Source organism: Aythya fuligula, chromosome 19 (assembly GCF_009819795.1).
Source record: "Aythya fuligula isolate bAytFul2 chromosome 19, bAytFul2.pri, whole genome shotgun sequence".
In the NCBI taxonomy this organism is placed as follows: Eukaryota; Metazoa; Chordata; class Aves; order Anseriformes; family Anatidae; genus Aythya; species Aythya fuligula.
Window position 1 is genome coordinate 6,110,088 of NC_045577.1, and position 19,116 is coordinate 6,129,203.

At 47.7% G+C, this 19,116-nt stretch overlaps 1 protein-coding gene across 2 annotated transcripts in view; it reads left to right on the plus strand.

Moving 5' to 3' along the window:
* COL5A1 (collagen type V alpha 1 chain) overlaps window positions 1-19,116 on the plus strand; it is a 148,453-nt gene that overhangs the window by 101,616 nt on the left and 27,721 nt on the right. For both annotated transcript variants that reach the window (XM_032200398.1, XM_032200399.1), the window contains exons 26-37: window positions 2,122-2,166; window positions 4,280-4,333; window positions 7,219-7,263; window positions 8,352-8,405; window positions 9,969-10,076; window positions 10,535-10,588; window positions 11,645-11,698; window positions 15,502-15,546; window positions 15,911-15,964; window positions 16,852-16,896; window positions 17,917-17,970; window positions 18,570-18,623. In XM_032200398.1, coding sequence (XP_032056289.1) covers window positions 2,122-2,166; window positions 4,280-4,333; window positions 7,219-7,263; window positions 8,352-8,405; window positions 9,969-10,076; window positions 10,535-10,588; window positions 11,645-11,698; window positions 15,502-15,546; window positions 15,911-15,964; window positions 16,852-16,896; window positions 17,917-17,970; window positions 18,570-18,623 — 666 coding nt within the window. The remainder of the gene's footprint in view (window positions 1-2,121; window positions 2,167-4,279; window positions 4,334-7,218; window positions 7,264-8,351; window positions 8,406-9,968; window positions 10,077-10,534; window positions 10,589-11,644; window positions 11,699-15,501; window positions 15,547-15,910; window positions 15,965-16,851; window positions 16,897-17,916; window positions 17,971-18,569; window positions 18,624-19,116) is intronic.

A 19,116-nucleotide genomic window follows, 5' to 3' on the forward strand; every position in this document is an offset into this window, starting at 1 on the left:
TCTCGTTTATGTTTTATGTAGGCTGGCAGCTCACCGAGGTAAGGATGGTCTCGTGTGTGTGTGTGTGTACTGCAGTGCTAGCACACGGTGGTCCTCATCTCGCTCAGGACCACTGGGCACTGCTGCAGAACGCTGATAAGAGGCTGAAATGGTATATCAGCACGATATTCTTGCAGCTTCCTCCTAATCCTTCTTTAAACAGCTTTTGCTCATTCCTCTAGAAGTTGGTGCTAAAATCTCTGGCCTTTAAAATTGATCTCGTTTTTGCACACCTCAGAGACACCTGATTTTACAAGTGACAAATATGAAATAGTTACATCCCACTGATGCAAATGCAAAGCATGGCCAAAAAAAAAAAAAAAAATCCATTTCCCACCCTGGGATTATCGTTACTATGAGGGGCATTTCAAACATCCTTACAATTGTTAGCTGAGTCAATAGAGCAGCTAAAGCAAAGCCCAGAACATCTCCAAGGCTGTAGCTTTCGATGTGAAATTCCTGCAGCAGCCTCTAGGGAGCTTCAGCTGGAGAAGGCGCTGGGTCTGTTTCTGTGCAGGCTGAAGGCTGTGTGAGATCAGCAGGCTGAGCGTGCACGGCTGTGCCCAGACGCTGGCCCTTTGCCACTGGTAGCCACGTCGTTTGCGAGCAGGGTGTAGGTTTGCAAGCATAAGGGTTGCTCTTCCCAAGGACAAAACCTGCCTGTGTGCCTTTTATAGAAATTGGTCTTGAAAGGCGTCTGCAAATCCCCGAGGGCCTGAAGCATCTCGCTGCAAGAGCCAACCAAGTTGCTCATCAATTTTTTGATCTCAGTAACAGTAATGGAGACGGGCATTTTGCAAACGGTGATGATTTAGTGTGGAGTGGACGGGTGCTTCTGAAGTCTTGTTGCACTTCCATTTTGCTTCCCCCGGGCTGCAGGCAGATGTCAGGAGCCGAAGGCAAGCGCTTATGCGCTCCCCCTTTGTGCACTGATGCTGTTGGTGCCGTTTAAAATCACAGGGCCAATTCAGATTGTATTTTCTCTGCATGTTATTGACGCATAGCTGACAGCTGTCATGTTGTTTCTTTATTAAACCAGCTTGTTTTATGAATTCCTGCTTGTCTGACATTGCTGTTATGAAGACTGATTATGGAAAATAGTCTTGTGATTTTACTTGTTACATTGCTCTATTTTGAGTATTAGAGGAGACTTCGTATGTAAAGAAACTACCGAGTGAAGAAGGTCTTAGTGGCCTTAGAGCAGTTGGATGTGCTCTCATCTTCTTTAAAAAAAAAAAAAAAAAAAATGGGAGAAAAAAGAAAGTCCTGGGGAGTGCAGCGAGTGCCCTCACGGAGGGCTTATTGCTTTTGTTTGCATTGCCAGACAAAAATTCATCTTCTGACCCGGCTCCATCTCGGTTCCTGCAGTAGAAAAATCACCACTCAAAACTTCTCTCAAGGATTTCCCCAGTTTCTCACTAATCCTTCCTGTTATACCTGAGGCAATTCGCACCATCTTTTTTTCTGCTGATTGAAATCCCAGCAAAAGGCTCCTAAAGGCTGTGAATGAGAATGTGGTGGAGGCTCTTGGCTGTTGGGTTATTCAGCATCAAATCCCCAGGGGAATGCTGGCCAGCAGCCAGCCAGCCAGCGTCTGACAGGGATGCAGGTTAGCTGGGGCTTTGTCATGAGATCTTGTAACCGACCCCAGGAATTAGGAAATTAATGCGAGGGACTCTGACCAGTCTGGGCATCTTGTGATCTTCACAAGTTTGGTAAATACAGAGGTAATTTTATCTTTTTTTTTTCTGTCTGCAAAATGTGTGTGCTGCTTGCTGCTGAATGCACTGAGATGTTCAAATATGAGAAAAATATTGCAGAATGGTTTGTGCTTGTCTGCCGAAAGGAGGTAAAGGGTAAGAAGGTTTAAACATCCAAGAACAGCAACACAGACCAAATGCAGTCCTCTTTCTTTTGGGAAATGCTGGCTTCAGAGGGCTTTTTGTATCAGTAAGAGCTTCCTGGAGAGCAACTGTTGTCTTGCAAATAAATCATAGCTGCCTGAGCGAGCTTGTTGGCTTCCAAAGCGTTCAGCATGCACCAAACCCATTTTTCTCTTCTGTTTGTCTCTTGTATTAATAGGGTCATCCTGGCAAGGAAGGTCCTCCTGGAGAGAAGGGGAGTCAGGTAGGTGTCAACAAGATCCTCATTACTGTTAAGTATCACAAAATACAAATTAAGAATTTCATATTAGCCTTAAAAGTGAAGATCCATTGCCAGGGCGCCACGAAAGCGCTGCAGCCAGCTAGCTGCTGGAGCTGCTGCTTGTAGGAGGGTGAGATTTCGCTGTTACGGGTCATGGTTCTTCCCAAAATAAAACAAACTGTTGTCAAGAAGACGTTTGCCAGCACTAGAACTTGTGCTAGCAGAGCTGCGTTGAGCAGTTTCGCATTCTTGGCCAACACAGCAACGCTGCCAAGGCCGGGCAGGAGCGGGGTGCAAGCTGGGGACGAGTCCGTGTGCTGCATGGGGTTGGCTCTGCAGGGATATGCCGGGGGGACCGAGCTGCCAAGGCATGGATCGGGGACAAGCAAACCCCACTGAAACAACACCAGAAGCTGAGCCCAGCTTGTCTGCTTGGGTCTCTCCGTTGTGCTGTTTTTTACTCAGCTTTCTCCACGAGGTCAGGGAAAGGGAGGTGCAGAAATAGCGAAGCGCTCTTTCAGCATCTGTGACAACCCCAAAAATGCCCCAGGTTCAGGGGGGTGTTGTAAGATTTGCAGCTTATTCAGCCCTCAGATCTCCATTAAGGTGTTTGTAGTGGTTTTGTTGAAGCTTTTTCTCTCCGGTGCTTTGGTGGCAGGAGAGGAGAGGGGGCAGTTGCAATTTTCCTGGTGATGCAGCAGTTGTTGCTCCTGAAATCCAGCACAACACCGTCCCTTCTGCCCTCCTTCCTGGCAAGCAGCGCCCAGCTGATGTGAAAGCTGAAACTGTGCAGGGAAGCCTAAGCAGACATAAATAAATACCCTTTGTGGCACAGGGGAATGCAGAAAATAACTCTTTTTGTATTCCTGGCCTTCCATTTTCTTCCCCTCCCCTTGGTTGAAGTCCCTCTCTAACAATATATTTGAGAATATTGCCGCGGGCTAGAGCCCTTGAATTATACGGGTGTCTGTCTGTCTGGGAGATTTACCGCCTGCGTTCCCTCTGCGTCCCATTCGGTTGAAAAACATTGCATTTGTCAAAAGTGTTTTACCGGAGCACAGCCCGGCTGCCTCGAAGTCCCCCAGCCCCGTGCAGAGCAGCGGCCGCAGCCCTGGCTGTGCCCCTTGTCCTGCTGCCATCCCTCATGGCTGAGAAATCAAAACCCTCGCCGCTGCATGAGAAGCCAGGCAGTGGTGGTGGGGGGGGGGACATTTAGCAAACGTCAGGGAGTCAGCAGGTGGAGGTGCAGGGCCGGCACACGGCTTGTTGCTTGAGTTATTTCTCCAGCAGCCGTGATCTTCGGGCAGGGCTTGATGTTTGTGCGGGGTCTGGGCTCCGCTGGGCTGTCAGGCTGGAAAAAGTGCCTGTCTCAGGCTGGAGGAAGTGAGAGAATAGTTGTTTAGCTGGCTGATTGAGGAGAATAAGACCCAACTGGGCTTGATAAAGAGCGTGATTTATTGGCAGGCAGGACAGCGTGGTGGTGGGGTGGTGATGGAGCACCCGCAGGGCACCTGGTGGGTGCTGTGGTGGCGGCACTCACAGCAGCACTGGTGGTCGACAGCTTTTGGTAGCAGGAAGGAGTTTTGTGAGCACCTCCCTGCCATGTCGCCAAGGCCAAAGGACAGCATCCAAGGCGTGTGCCTCGAGCAATAACTCCTCTGATCTGGTGATCATCGCCCTGAGCCGTGTCATGCCCAATCTAGGCTGGAGCGTTACTGCGAAACCAGGATGGTTTGGGAGCGGGGAGGCAGCAGAAGAGCATGTTCTTCTCTCTCAGACTTGTTTTTTTTTTCAATCCAAAACACAAGTCACTGATCTTATGTATAAATCCCTTTGTACCGAGTTGTTGCTCTGCCTTTCCTTCATCCTTTCCCATTGTGTGGATCTTTGCTGTTGGCTGAGCTGAGTGCACCTGCTCCAAGTGATGTTGCTGTAGCACTCGGTGCTATTTTGAGCTGTTTTCAGATGGTCACTGCCATTTCCGCCCAGTCTGAAGCAGCCAGATGGCTGGGATATTTGTTTTCCACACAATCTCCTTACTGCTGCACCTTCGCATTGACTTGATGTGTTTTTCTTTGCCTTTTTTTCACCCCAGGGTCCACCAGGTCCTCAGGGCCCCGTTGGTTATCCAGGACCACGTGGAGTCAAGGTAAGGAGGATGCCAAAACAGTGTCCGCCCTTTTGCTTGCTTAAAACTCCTTAAGAAGAAGCTTAAGACATCTCTGCCTCATGCTGGAGATGGACAAGGCCCTCTCAGTCACACCAAGCACCCTGAGGAAGGGTCCTCTGCATGCTCTGGTCCTGCAGCCATACGGACGGTGAGGGACGGTAGGAGAGCATGCTTTTGGGGCACAATCTCGAACCCCCATGGGTAACACATTACCTGCCCTGTAGCAGTGCCTCAGGGAAACCTGCAGAGCTTCCAGCCCACTGTGGAGGAAACAAATCCTTCTGGCAGGTCCAGAAGCTTTTACCTGCAAAGGAAGCATTGCTGGTGGGCACAGGTGCTTAGGGCCACCTTGGTGACACCCTGTTTGCTGCTTGATTCAGCCTCAGTCTTGTGTCTTCCCACAGGCCACGAGGATTGCAGGTGCCCTGCTCTGCAACAACACCTTCTAGCATCCTTCAGTGCTTTGGAGAGATTTCTCTTTTAATTCTCTGTGAGCATGGCTCAGTCCCATTCCAGTCGTTTCCAGTTTACAGCCAAAGCAAATCTCAGCCAGAATGTGAAGACTTTAACAAGGCTTGTTAATAAAACAAAATAGCCTATTACTAAAACAAAGCAAGCTTTTCATGCTCCTGATCCAAAACCTTGTCAGACGGCGCTTGTAGGTCTCAGTAATGTGCTCTTTCAGTAGATTGAATTCCAGCTCTTCCCTGCTGCCTGCAGCGCTTGCACACCAGTAAGAAGGTGCTGGGTATTTTTCCCGATTCAGCTCCGGCTATTATGCCCCATCAAGATGTATTAATTCAGGTGCAGTTGCATCTTGCTTCCCAAAGCTCCAATGAATCCGCAGGGATCTGTGCTAGATTGGTGACGAAAGGTGAATTTAAACTCTCTTAAAGCCCCTTGTATATTTTTTCAGTAGCACAAACCCATTTGCCGTTCTGCCTTCAAAATTTAAGCTGAATGTATTTAACCAAAGCAAGCTTTCATCTCGGTTCTTGCAAGGTTGCAGATTGAGACATAGTGGTCCATTAGGGAATGGTTTGCTGTTGTGTTTACCGCTAAAGTGGAACTGTTCCACATTACAGTGATCTACAGAAAGTATGTCATGCACCAAATCCATAGTGCGTACAGAAGGGGTTTTGCTTCCTACAAGCAGCATCCTATTAAATGAATGAATCTCCAGTTCTGAGAAAAATGCGTCTCATTGGGTTTGCAGCTATAAATAATTTTTAGATCTCGCCTCACTTACCAGAGCCCTGTTCTACTGCACAAATTTTGATGTACTTTTAATTATACTTTCTCTTGACATGCCTAAGGGAGACAAAAAAAAAAAAAAAAAAGTTAAAATGCCCTGCACAAAATATTCCTTTAAGAAAAATATCTTCGGCATTTTTATTTCAGGAGTTGCATTGCTCAGCTGGTGTGGATACCTTAGGGTGGCATTTTATCCCGAGAGGCAGGATAGATGAGGAGCCTGGAGGCTGGCGAGGTTAGGGCTGGTGGCAGAGCAGGGGCCAGATCCTGACCACACTCAGCACCTCCATGGACTGATCGCCTTAGTGAAGCCCTGGATGGTTTCTGCACCACATCTGCACAATGTCACATATGCCTGCACCAGTCACATTAGTTTTGTTTTGTTTCTTTTCTCCTTTCAGTGCCTAAATGATTTTTCTAAGCAAAAACCACACTGAAAGGTGATTTTTCCCTCTGATGGCCAGGGAGCATGCAGAGCTGGCTGCAGGCTGAGGACACGGTGTGCCAAGCAAGGCTTCTGTGCCAGGCATCGTCTGTGCTGCAGCATCTCTGCTTCTGGTCAGCAATCATGTTTGTGCAAATGCCTCCAGGAGAAACTGAATCTCCTTTCAGTCAGCAGTTTGCTTCAGGCATGCTTGTTGTCATCTTTTTTTTTTCTTTTCTTTTTTTTTACCTCTTTTTTTTTTTCATTGTTTGGGGTTTTATTCAGCATCACCGTGTCTGATTTATAACCTGGTGAAATTTCTCAGGGCGTGAAAATCCTGTTTGGGCACGTCCTTTGTCACCAGTGGTAGCTCGGGAGCGAGCTGTGCCCCAAGCAGGTGATCCTGTGAGCTTTTCCCAGCCCTTGCAGAGCTCCATGTCCATCTTCCAGAGATGAATTCCAGCCAAGGTGGAGCCCTCTCTGGGGCTACCCTTGCAGGCCAAGCAGAAGCCTTGCAGGGCAAGCAGAAGCTGAATGGGTGCTTCAGGAGCAGCCTCAAATGTGTTTACTTGCTCTGCAAAAGGGGTCCCGTCAGGCAGGAGGAATGAAATCCAGGCTTTGCCGTTGATCTGAGGAGCGCCAGGGTTTCAGCTGACAGCAGGATGCTTTAAAAATAAAATAAAACAGTGTGTGCACGGAGGTGAGAACCGTGGTGAAAAAAGAAAGAACCAAGCTAAACCTTTGTGGGTGCTAGACAGGGCGCTGCAGAGCCACAGGGAAATCTCCTCGGTGTGCTCAGACTGAATTCCCAGCCCAGGTGTCCCTGCCCAGCTCCTGCACCGCCTTCCTCTGAATGCACAAGTGTACTCAGCACTCAGGAAATGTTTTTTGGGGTAAAATATATGCAGAAAACAAACTTTCCATCATGAGTTTTATCCCTGGGAACATGGTTCCAGGGGTTAGGCTTGGAAGAGGCAGAGACCACCAACCCCACCCGTCCCACTAAGAGGTTTCAGTCTCCAAGCACTCACAGCTGGAAATTAGCAGGTGATGTTTAACTAGCAATGCATTTCAGACTATCACAGTTTGCAAGATGCCATCGTCAATGTTGGAAGCAAAAATCACCATTGTTAATGATTCTTAAGCTTACACATACCATGTAACATCTCGTTTTGTCTTCTCCAAGGGAGCAGATGGTGTTCGCGGGTTGAAAGGCACCAAAGGTGAAAAGGTGAGTTAACACCCTGTGTTTGGATCAATCTTCTATAGCCTCTTAGTGTTTCTGCAAGACCCATCCTGCACAATGTGCTGTCTGTGAAATTCTCTTGCATGAGGGGAATTTTGCTAGAATTTTGTTTTATTTGCACTTGGGAGCAGTGCAGCCCCCACGACCTGCTTGGGGCCGGGGCTGTCTGCTGCAGGTAGCTGTTACAGATAGCTCAGGTTCAGCTTTGGGATGATTTCCGCCTGACAAAATTAGCAGCTTGAGTTTTCTGGGCACAATTCCACGGAGATGAAGTTTCGTAGCATGTGGCAGCTGGGGAACTGCTGGACCCAGGGAGGACAGCACATGGGATGTGCTACCCAGCCTGGTCATTAGAGCAGCTTGTGAGACCCAAGTCAGTATGAACGAGGACACAGTCTGTCTGTTTGTATGTCAAAGATGGAATTGGGTTTTCCCAAAGGAAGCAGAGAAAAATCTTGCCTGGTTCCAGCCCTAAACAGCTCTGTATTCCTTCATTCCTGCTCCAAAAAAAAAAAAAATCAGCAAATCTAGGCATTTTAGCTAGGGAGTCCTGGCAGGGACCTTCAGGACTCGAAAGGTCTTTCTGGGAATGGTGTCCTCATTGCCTATGAAAGATTTGCTGGAGGATGAAATACATTATTGATTTGAGTTCTGCAATTAAACCTTCTTGGCTGAAAGAAATATTGCCACTGTCCTAGAGGTTCCCTTGAAGCATGGTGTAAAACATCCTCGATGAAAATAAAGCCAGTTGTACTTAAGAAATAATTGGTTCCCAGTACTGGCAAGGTGTTGTTACTCATATCGAGCCAGATTTGTGATATCCTGACTGGCAGCCAGTGCGGGATGTGAAGGAATACTTCCTTGGGATGCCTCTGGGATCTTGACAGCTGCAGCCTGCTTGGGCTTCCATGTGTGTGTCCTCGTGTCTGCTTGTGTGCACCCAGGGCTTACAGAAGCCAAGGACCTGACATTGTTCTCCTTGTGCAGGGGGCCCACAGCAAGACCAGGGAATTTTTTTTTTTTTTTTTTTCATTTATACACTTTGTCTGTTTTTTACCCTCTCTGTTTTTTAGGGTGAAGATGGCTTCCCTGGCTTTAAAGGTGACATGGGCATCAAGGGAGACCGGGTAAGAGCTTGTGACCGACGAGGTCTCGTAGTGCTCCTTCAAGCCCTGCAGACGTGGCACTAGGGCAGCAGGGCAGGCTCTGGTCAGGGTCTTTCTGGCACATCTGATCTCCAGGCAGGAATTTCATGTTCACATCAAGCACAGGGGTTATAAATTCCTAAATTTGGAGTCCCATCTTGATGGTAAACTAAAACTGATTAGTAAAAGAGGGCCAAGTCTTGCTGCTTTGACAGCTAAGAATCCTGCACAATCTAGCTGTGTCACATTTATTTCCATTTTCTCTTTTCTCCCATAGTACTGCATCTCGGGTCTGGTAGGCATCTTTATTTGCTGCACCTGATGCGTCTCCATGCCATCAGCATGGGTTGTAAAGTTACTGGGAACACACTTTAACAGAACCCAGAGCAGTGCGGCGCAAGCTGCCAGGGGTGCAGGTTTACATCAGACTCTTATCTGTAGCAGCAGAGCTCATTGTCTGGCTTCAGGGCTTTTAAAGACAGAGGAACACACACACACTGCCAGAAACCCCAGATCATGCTTGGATGTGAGCAGCAGCTGTAGCACAGGGCTTTGCAGTGTGTTTGTCCGTCCTTAGCATCCAGCTATTGGGGACAAGGGGTTTTTCTTGTCCCATCTCTTCAAGTGGTTGCATTGCTTGGGGCTTGGTGTCCCCCCAGCTGAGGGAGAGCTCTGTGCTCATTTCTCCCCATGCTTAAAGGAAAAATGAATGCCTTGCGTGAAGTAAAAGTACAAATCAAATCTTCCGTTTAAATCCCAGCATTTAAACGTGTAATTGGTGGGGTTCCTGGTTCACACTCCACGTGTCACCTTGGAGCTGGTGCTTCCACAGGCTTCAGCAGACCTCAAGGTGGCCTGCTGGGGAGGGGATGGCTGTCCTCACCTGGAGCCCACAGCTCCAGCTCCCACCATCAAACTCTGTTTTATGATGATCTGTGTGATCTACAGCGAGCTCTGAAAGGACAAAGGCACCCAAAAGCTTCACATAAAGATCTGTGGCTCACCTGGTGAGCGAGAAGGCCACAGCCCATATTCACAGCATGGAGACATCTCCTGCTGCCCACTGACAAAATGACTACTGTTGTTGTGTGTGCTGCAGCCCGCAGTGCTGTAACAATTCATGTTAATGGCTCCGTCTGCCCGTGTTCAGATTTCCTAATGATTTTCAGCACAAAAGCTCCAGCCCGATCTCTATTCTCCAGTTGCCCGTGGCTCAGGCCTCAATTAAACACTTCCCGGGGCCTGCTTGCACATCAAACCACGATTTGGGAGCCGGGAAGGGTGCGTTGCAATCAGAGCTAATGAAGGCTGTTTCGGTGGAGAAATGCTTCATGTAGATGGGATAATTGGGCCACCAGATAAGACGGCTGTAGTCAGAAATAATAGCCAAGCCATATGAGTGAGAGCTTGGTGCTCTGATAACGCTCTGCAATTTACTCGAGGACGGTCTCAGCTGAGCCACTTTCTCCAAGAGTTGTCTCAGCAGCTCCAGGGAGTATCTGATGGCGTGTATCGCTGTGTCAGTGCCCATCTTGTCATTTACAGGGGGAGATTGGGCCTCCTGGTCCACGGGGTGAGGATGGTCCCGAAGGCCCCAAAGGTCGCTCTGGCCCTAATGGAGATCCCGGTCCTCTTGGTCCTGCTGGAGAGAAGGTGAGTCTTTGGGATGGAGACACCCAAGTGGGTTTTACAGCAAAACACGTTGCTTTGGGGCTTTTTTGTGGTGTGTGGACAGAGTGGCACCCAGCATGGGGCATAAGGGGTGGTTTTGGGGCAGAGGGATGAAGAAGAGGGGCAGGAGCTGTGTGTGAAGGCTGGTGTGTGCAGTTCAATGTGAGTACCAGAGGGGTCCCAGAGGAGATGGAGTTACTGCAGTGATGTGAGTTGGGTGCATCGAGGTGTTGGTCTCTTTGGGATTATCTGCTTGGGTGCAAAGTCTTGGTAAAAAAAAAAAAAAAGAAAAAAAAAAAGACCAGGGAGGGAAGCCACCTAAGCAACCTTGGCTCTTGACTTCTACATGCTTAACTTCTCCCCTTTTAGCTGGTGCAAACCCGCAGCTGCTCTCAAGGCCTCCGTTGCCCCCACTGACCCACTTTCTTTTTGTGTTTCAGGGAAAACTTGGCGTGCCAGGACTGCCCGGCTACCCGGGCAGGCAGGGCCCAAAGGTAATGGGGGGGTGCTGTAACGTGATGGGAGGAGATGCACAGCGATGGGGGCTGCACAGTGTGCACAGCAGCCCCCTCCAGGGCATGCAGGACCACTAAGGCAGCAGATAAGGGCTCTGTGGGAGCTTTCGTGCTAGCAATAGGCATAAAGGTGCTTCTCCCGGTACTGGGCCTTGTATCTTCAAAGCTTTGAGCTACTTTAATTAATTAAGAAGAATAGCTAATGAATCAGGATCTCCCTGAAATTAAAATAGAACTGCTATTTACAGATTTGCAAACATCCTTTATATCCTACCTGCACGCCCACCTTCATATGGGCCATTTTCAAATGCCCTTTTTAAATTAAAGCTGCAAATTCCACCCCATAGACTGAGGCTACAGCCCAGCTTTTACATGCCCTGGAGGCTTTGGGAACTTATGTTTTTGTTAACTTTTTTTTTTTTTTTCTTTTTAGAATCATATTTTATTATTCATGTTCATTGCTTAAAAAAAAAAAAACAGTCTTGTTTAACACTGGAGACATAATTAACTGCAAGAGATTGTTTTCTGGTTGTGGTGTTGATGGTTTGTTTTTTTTTTAATTTGCCTTTTTTTTTCTGGGGTAATTTTTTTTTTTTTGCATTTTTTCAGCTAATTCATATTTTAAAAGCAGCAGCAGCTATTCTCCAGGCAATTACATCAGAAAGGAACAAGCCAGGAGTTAAATTTTCATGTGCAACATAGTGACTTAGGAGCTAAACACAAAAGCCTGCTGTTCCCCAGGCACCTGGTGCGAGCGTGGGCTTGGGCCTTTGCAGCGACTTCTAATGAGGCATGGACCTTTTTATTTTGGTTTGTTATTTTTGGAGAAAATTTGGCTTCTGAGGTCATTTCGGGTCTGTCTTCGATTTTGTTTTTGTTAGAGGAAGGTTTAAAAAAAAAAAAAAGCACCAGGAGCTGCAGACGTCAGCGAGTTCGGCCAGGGTTATTTCAGGCTAGCGGGCGCCTGGCACAGCCAGACAGAGCCACCCCGTCCAGTGTCCTGAACCCATCCGTCTCTTTTCTCTCCCCCAAAAGGGCTCAATCGGATTCCCAGGATTCCCAGGAGCCAACGGCGAGAAGGGCACACGGGTAAGAGCTGCTTTGGCTGGCTGCTTCGTTGATTTTTCCCTCCAGAGAGCAGCCCTTGGGCAGGACTGATGGTGGTAAAATCCCTTGCTGGCAGCTGTCACCTCCCGGTCCCCAGGGCAGGATGCTGCTGATGCCCATGGTGGGCACAAGTGACAGCACAGTGCACGCCTATTACACAGCAGAAAGCTTTCCCTCAAGATATTTCAAGAGATTTCTCTGGACCTGAATCCTCTCCTTGCTGCCAGACTTTGCTCGGGGCATGAAGAGCTTTTTAATTAATGGTAATTGTTAGAAATGGGTGAATCTATTCAGAAGCAGCCAGAACCATCTTAACCTAACTTGAGATTCAAAATACGTAGGTGAAAACACACTTAACATGTTTCTCCTTTTAATAAGTGGAGCTGTTTTAAATTCCTAAACAGCCTCAAAATGTAGGGGCTCCATCCCCTGAACTCACCTCTACCTCTCACCCCCTGCTCAGCTTTGTGCTTGAATAGCAGGGAATTGTCTAAATACACCAGTGATCTTTTATTTTATTTTGTATTATTTTATTTTGAGGATGACAAGGTTGAGTTAGGGGATGGAAAGTACAAATGCAGTCATTTTCTTCGTGAGCTCTGGTCCCAGGGAAAAAATAGGGGGAGTAAGGAGAGTAAGTGGAATTAGTTTCCATTTTACTCTCATTTAAATACAAATGACTTCTAACAGACGTGTTTGATAGGAGCACAGAAAATACAAATCACTTTGCACTGCATTAATATTGTGCCACCGAAATTTGGTTTATATCCCTCTCTTTTTTTTTTTTTTTTTCCCACTGAGTAATTTTCATCTCATTCTGAACTACAAATCCCCTTCCCTCCACTCCCAGCCAGGCAGGAGAAGGGAGGCAGCTGCCAAAGCAGCCTCAAATTTACTGTAGCTGTATAATTACCACCCGCCTTATCCAATATGCAAAAAAAAAAATCCTCGGGGTGCATTTCTGGGTGACATAAACCAGGGCATGGGCACTGCAGTGATAGGGAAACATGCTGCTGTGCACCCCCTGAGCATCCTCACCCCTCCTGCTTCATCTGGCTGCATCTGGTGGGATGTGGAGCCAGCCCGCTCGGACAGCAGGCTTCTTCGGGAGCACAGTGGGAGCTGGTTGTCTGTAAGAATGAGAAAAAATAATCAAGGATTAAGCTGGATTAATTCTAATTCTCTCCAGTGTTCGCTTGGACCATTTACACCACTCTGCACCTAGTCCAGCAGCTCGCCCTTGTTTTATTGCTATGTTTGTCTGCGTGGGAGAGAGAAACACTTCCATGGACAAATCTCTCCTTTTAGTAAAAGGAGCTCAGCTTGAAAAATTTATAAGGGTAGCAGAAATACAGATTTTCAATGACTGTTTTGGTATTCTTCTTTTTTTTCCTCCCAAGTATCTGATTTGAAATAAGTGAAAGCGATTATATAGAGAACAATAGACTGAGCTAGGATCACACTGCACGAACCAAATGGAGACCATCAACTGAATTTAAGCCTCGTTGAGTTAGACTTGATAAATTACACTCTGCTTCTCCCGAGACCAGTAAATTTGCTACTTTATGAGCATGTCCACATGCAGTCAAGAAAGAGAGTTTGTAAGATTTGCTTCTCCAGTGCATTGTGGGGTAACCCAATTTGCAGCTGAAACAACCAAAAATCATTTCTGTTTGTCTTTTCTTTTTACAAGGTATTACTATTATGATACTCCACACGGTTGTTTACGTGTCCAGAATAATAAGAATCACAGGTTTTTCCTACAGTTGTCATCATCTAGGCATTGAAATAAGCTTTCCATCTCATTATTTCAACAACATGGATAGTTATTCTCCCCCTAAAATAGTAATAATACAAAAAAAGGTGAAAATAAGGAAGCCCAAGCAGAATCAGCAGCAAGGCCAGCACCAGCAGCTGAATTTTGGTGCTGGCAGTGCAAAAGCTCCCCAAAGCTGAAACCACAGCTTTTGGCTGCACACAGGGGCTGGCAAAGTTAAGAATTAGGAAGAAAAGGGTGTCTTTGATGTCTTTGGAAAGGAGTGCCCTGCAAAATATCCTGGTAGTTTTGGCAAGCAGCTCCCCAGTGCCCGGCTTCACCCAGCGGCCTGATGCGAGTTTGGGTGGGCTGGCTCGGGCGCTTTCACAAACTGATCATGAAATCGATAGTTGGAAATGTGAGTAAGTGATCTTTATTTTTAGAGCTAATAATCCCCAGCCATTAGCATGGGATAATAGATCTCCCTGCACGCCCTGTCTGACAGAGCCTGGAGGGTGTGCAGGGGGGGAGCCAAAATCCAGGCCATTTATTTGGGTGCCTAAAAAATAATCTGAATTTAGATGCCTTTCCTTCGATATCCCTGTTTGAAAAATGTAGGCCTGTGTGCATTTACAGTGCTATATAAATTCTTAGCAGCAGTACACAGCGCTGTATGCATGATTAATGACAGCAATAAGCAGGGGAAAAATTTTGCTTAAAAATAGAATTGAGAAAGAAGGAAGGGAGTGTGGGGGGCTACCTGCAGGGAGGCTGCACTCTGCACCACCTGATCCAAATTCAGTCTCTTGTAGGGAAAGGAAAAACAGATGGAGTGCTTCAAAATGATTTTTTTGTAATTAATTAAAAAAGTATGCCAGTAGTGTTTATTAAATGGAACCGCAGAACGAGGAAGATTCAGCAGGGCTAATTTTAGCAGCTGGAAGAAAGTTGATTTAAAACTTTTCCAGCTCTTGTTTTATTTTTGCCCGTTTAATGAGTGCCAAATACGAAAAGGCAAGATTTTTAGATGATGGATTTGGGGCAGAAAATGGCAAATGATATTTTAAGCATCTGTGTTCCTTACATAGAAAATCCTTTTCTTCCTTCCTTTAACAGGTGATTGGTAAAAAATAGTAGGCTGCTGGTCCAAAGGAAGAAAGTCAAACCTATTGGCTTTTTTTTTTTTTTTTTGATAATGACAGTAGCCAAAACAGCGTCCTCAGGTAGCAAGATCTGGGCTTTTACTTTTCTTTTAGGCACATGGTAATGGAGCTTAGCATAATGCCAGATTTAGAACCCAGCCGTCTTTGTCTTTCTTCTGTCAGAATTAATCACAGTCCCCCATTACGGGGAACTGACTGCATCTGTCAGAGCTCATAAGCCTGCTGTTTTGTCGCTGCTGCAAAGCAATGTCTTAAATTACTTGTTTAGCACAAAGTTCACAAAGATGAGGAAAGATTTGTAAATATGTGGGGCAGCTTAATTGGCTTGTGTAGCGTAAAATAACTGCTTGGGTTAGGGTGCCTGCTCTGCTGCTGTCATTCTGCACATATTTAACGCAGGTCTTGCAGTGTGCGTGTGCATCAGCACATGCTCTGCGTGAGCTGGGAGAAGGGGAGGGCGAAGATCAGCAGGAAAGGGGGTTGTGGATTTTGGGGTGGCAGAGCAGAAGAGCTTTTGGCTGCCCCTGGTGTGTTTGCTGGCTTTTTAGGAGCCTGCGTGGTCCAAGGAGGTGGCCTCATCCTTGGGGTGTTTTTTGGGTACTTTTAGGAGACCGTCCCTCAGGTGTTAGATGCCATCTGGGCACTGGGGTTGCTGTTCAGATGTGTCCAAACATTACAAAAGACAACAAACGCAATAACCAAGAGCTATGAGTAAAACTGCTATTGTCTTTTTGATTGCAAATGAGAACTGAGGAGATTTGGGGGCAGTTTGCATGTGATAGGTCTCCGTTGTGCATTCCCCTGCTGCGAGCTCAGCCTGTGGCTGCTGCTGGCCCGTGACTCACCTGTGTTCCTTCTCCTTGCAGGGGACACCTGGCAAACCAGGTCCAAGGGGGCAGCGCGGTCCAACGGTAATCATTTTTTATCTTTTTTTATCACTTCTTGTGCATTTTGAAAGCTTGTTAATACCAGACGAGGTGTGCTCTGATTCATGTCCTACCTGGGCAGGATCTGGCCCTTTTTCTGGCCTTCAGCCTTAAAGCCAAGCAGAGAGGGCACTACTTTGGGGCTGGGGCTCACCAGTGGTTCTGGTTTGGAGCCATAACAAAATGGGATGTTCAGCCAGCACTGCCGAAGGCTCCTGGCATCCTGGTGCTGCTGGTGGGACTGCTCTTTGTCCTCGTGCAGCTCAGGTGCTTGAGCTCTTTGCCTATCGCAGTGCAGTTCTTCTTGCTACCCAGAGCACTAAACCGTCATCTTTTGTGTCTTTCCAAGGGTCCACGTGGGGAAAGAGGCCCTAGGGGAAGCACTGGGAAACCTGGCCCAAAGGTAAGGTTTGGGAGAGCCTATGATGGTAATTAGGAAGAGAACTACGTCCTAAAAAGTGTCAGCATTAGAGACCATCTGCTTCATTGCCCTCCGTTTCCCTTCTCTCCTTTTTCCATTGTATTTTGGAAGCTGAGCCCTCCTGATCTGCATTACCCAGCCAAATGCCTTGTAACCCAACTGAGAAGTCTGTGCACAGGTCCTAAAAATGCAATGGCTTTGTTTCGGCACAAAGCCTGACCTGAGGCCCCGTTTCACCCAGGGGTCACCCCATACCAGGGACCACCCCAACCCTGAACTCCACTGACGCTTCCCTCGAGCCCTGCACACCCTTGCACCGTGCTCAGCCGCTTTGCATGCAAACTGCCGGCCAGCAATTGGCCATCAGACACAATAGACATTGTTCTGCCAGCCAACCCAGAGGCATTCTCAGCTCTAGCACCTGCTGCAGAAATGGATGAAGTGACCATCAATTGCTGGGCGTGATGGAAGCAAAGCTGCCATAATGAGGCGCTGTCACCGCCGCGCTGCCGGCGTTAAAAATAAATGCCTCGGCTTTGTATCGGCATGAATTTTTGATAAATACCTCGGCTTTGCTGCGGCATTTATCTCTCCGAGGGAGGCTGTTAGCTGGTGGAGATGTCCCGAGCCCGCTGATGTTATCTTCCCTGTGTTTTTATTAAGCAGTGTGGGGGGAATGAGCAGCTGCTCGTTTTTTCGCTGGATGCTGTCCCTGATGGAGAATTATTGATAGAGAGGGGCTGGGGGGTGTGCTCTCACCCTGGGGTCGATGCCATTTGAAATCTTTGTGCAAAGCAGCTGAAGTGGTGATGCATGTATTTTTAATGGTGTTTTGTTGTGTTTGTTTTTTTTTTGTTTATCCTTAAAAGGGCAACTCTGGTGGTGACGGCCCCCCTGGTCCTCCTGGCGAAAGGGTAAGGCAGCGCCGTGGGGCTGGGGCAGGGACCTATAACCTCTGCTGGTGTAACCCAGCAGAAGTGGGGGGTTCACAGCAAGGGGATTTTCCTGCAGTAAGCACCCTACAAGTGTCTCATGAAGCAGAGAGGGCTGGGGAGCTCCCTGCAGCCAGGATACGGGCTAAGAAAGTGCTTAGAAAAAAAAAACAGGTGAAAATTATTGGTGTGGAGAGAGGTCTCACAAGTCACACACAGCCCTCATGGCGCTTCTGAGCTCTCCAAGTGAGGCTCAAGTGGGCCTTTGGGTGTCCTGTGCCAACGGTGCTCCATGGGAAAAGGGAAAAGCCCCCCACTCTGTCTGTGCTGACGGCCAGAGCCTGGTTTCTGGAGGAGTTGGATCCACCAGGACCTCTTCTGCTTTCTCCAGCCTACAGCGTGCTCGGTGGAAAACAGTGAAGCAATGGGACTTTTGTGACTGTAGTCTCAATATCTGCAATTTTTAAAAATTTTTCTTTTGTCTCTAAATTCTGTATGAAATTTCCCAGGCAGGAAACATGGAATTGGCCTTGCGCTTTGCACATTTTGATGGTTTTGGGTGAAGGGGCAGTTGCTGATGACACTGCAGCATTGCGAAGGGCAGAGGGTGCCTGCAGCACCAGCCCCAAAAGAGCCAGGCTCCTTCCCATCCCTGCATGAGCTGGTAGCTCCTGAAGCCCTCAGCTGAGCTGGGATGGGAGAAGACCTATTTTTCATAGCTTTGGGAGGGAAAGGTGGCACTAAGAGGTGGATGACCCTCTTTGCCCAGCTGGCCAGCATGCTTGGCTACATATGCCCTGTGGTTCTTACTTCTCCAAGGTTTTTTTTTTTGAGGGATGGCCCCATGCAGTTGTGCCTTGCACTTCAATAGCATTTCTTTGTGGCAGAACGAGCCAGTTTTCCATTTCTTTGTGATCATCTACTGTTCACACAGAGCTGGTATTTCATAGTAAAGCATATACGTTCCTTAACCATGTGCTCTCTGCCTTGTTTTATGTCCAGGGACCACCAGGGCCTCAAGGACCAACTGGATTTCCTGGACCAAAAGGCCCCCCTGTGAGTAACTCTCTTTCCAGAACATACAAAAACGTACATAAAGATTTTTTTCAGCCAGCTGTAATTGCCTGTGCCATCTCAGTCTTAGCTGCTTCTCTGACAAGTGGTGACATGCCCAATAAAAGGCATTACTGAGCCATCATGATAATAACCCGGCGGTTTAAGATTTTAAATAGGCAAGTAAATTACAGCTGATTATAAATGTTCATTTCCTAATGACTCAATATCACTAGGATCTTTCACGGTTGCTCTGTTCTTTATTTTTCCTCTGTACACTGGGATGACAGCACAACAGAGTAACACGTCTGTCTCTGCAATTATTGTACACTGGTGGGGAGCCGCAGAAAAGTTTTTGGAGTGATTTCTTTCCCTGTGGTGACAGCTCGCTCAATGTCTGGATCTGTAATATAAACCTGTAAGATTTTGGGGGGGATGTGTGGGAAAAGGACATATCTTTTAGGGTTCTGAGCACCCCCATTTCACTGTAAAATGGGTAGGAATTAATGCAAGGATGCAAGCAGGTTTGATACAGTCCTTTATCTTATTTTTACTACTGAGCACCCGGTTCTGGTCCTTCTCACCCTGGTTTTCTGCCATAGGGTCCTCCTGGGAAGGATGGATTGCCTGGTCACCCCGGACAGAGAGGAGAAACTGTAAGTAGCCAAAAATCCTGGGCAGATCATTAGTCCCGAGCCTCGTCTTGCTGGCTGGTTTCTCTAAACCCCTCCGTGCAGCTGGGGAAATGGGGCCGCCCGTTTGTTTCCCCCAGAGGTCTGCGTGTCCCCAGCTGCGTGGGGTGGTCTACAGGAAGCAACCCTCTTCTGAGCAGGATGGCTCGGGCTAATGATGATTGGGGTGAAGGCCGTGCACCAAGCCCTCTTTCTGGCCCCATAGTCGATTGTGGGGGGCACGTGGGTCATACACGAAGTGGATTTGAGCAGAGAAGCAGCGAGCAGTGCCGGAGCAGCTGGCTTTCTGCGTGTTGCAGGGGCAGTTCCTGGCTAGGTGGGAGGATGCTGGCTGGGTCAGCACCCCAGGACTCAGCGTGGTACTTACTTTCTGAAATGGAGAAGGAGCTGGGGGTGATTTCCACGCATGTTGTGCACCCCAAGGACTCACCAGAGCACTGGTCCCTTTGTGCTCCGA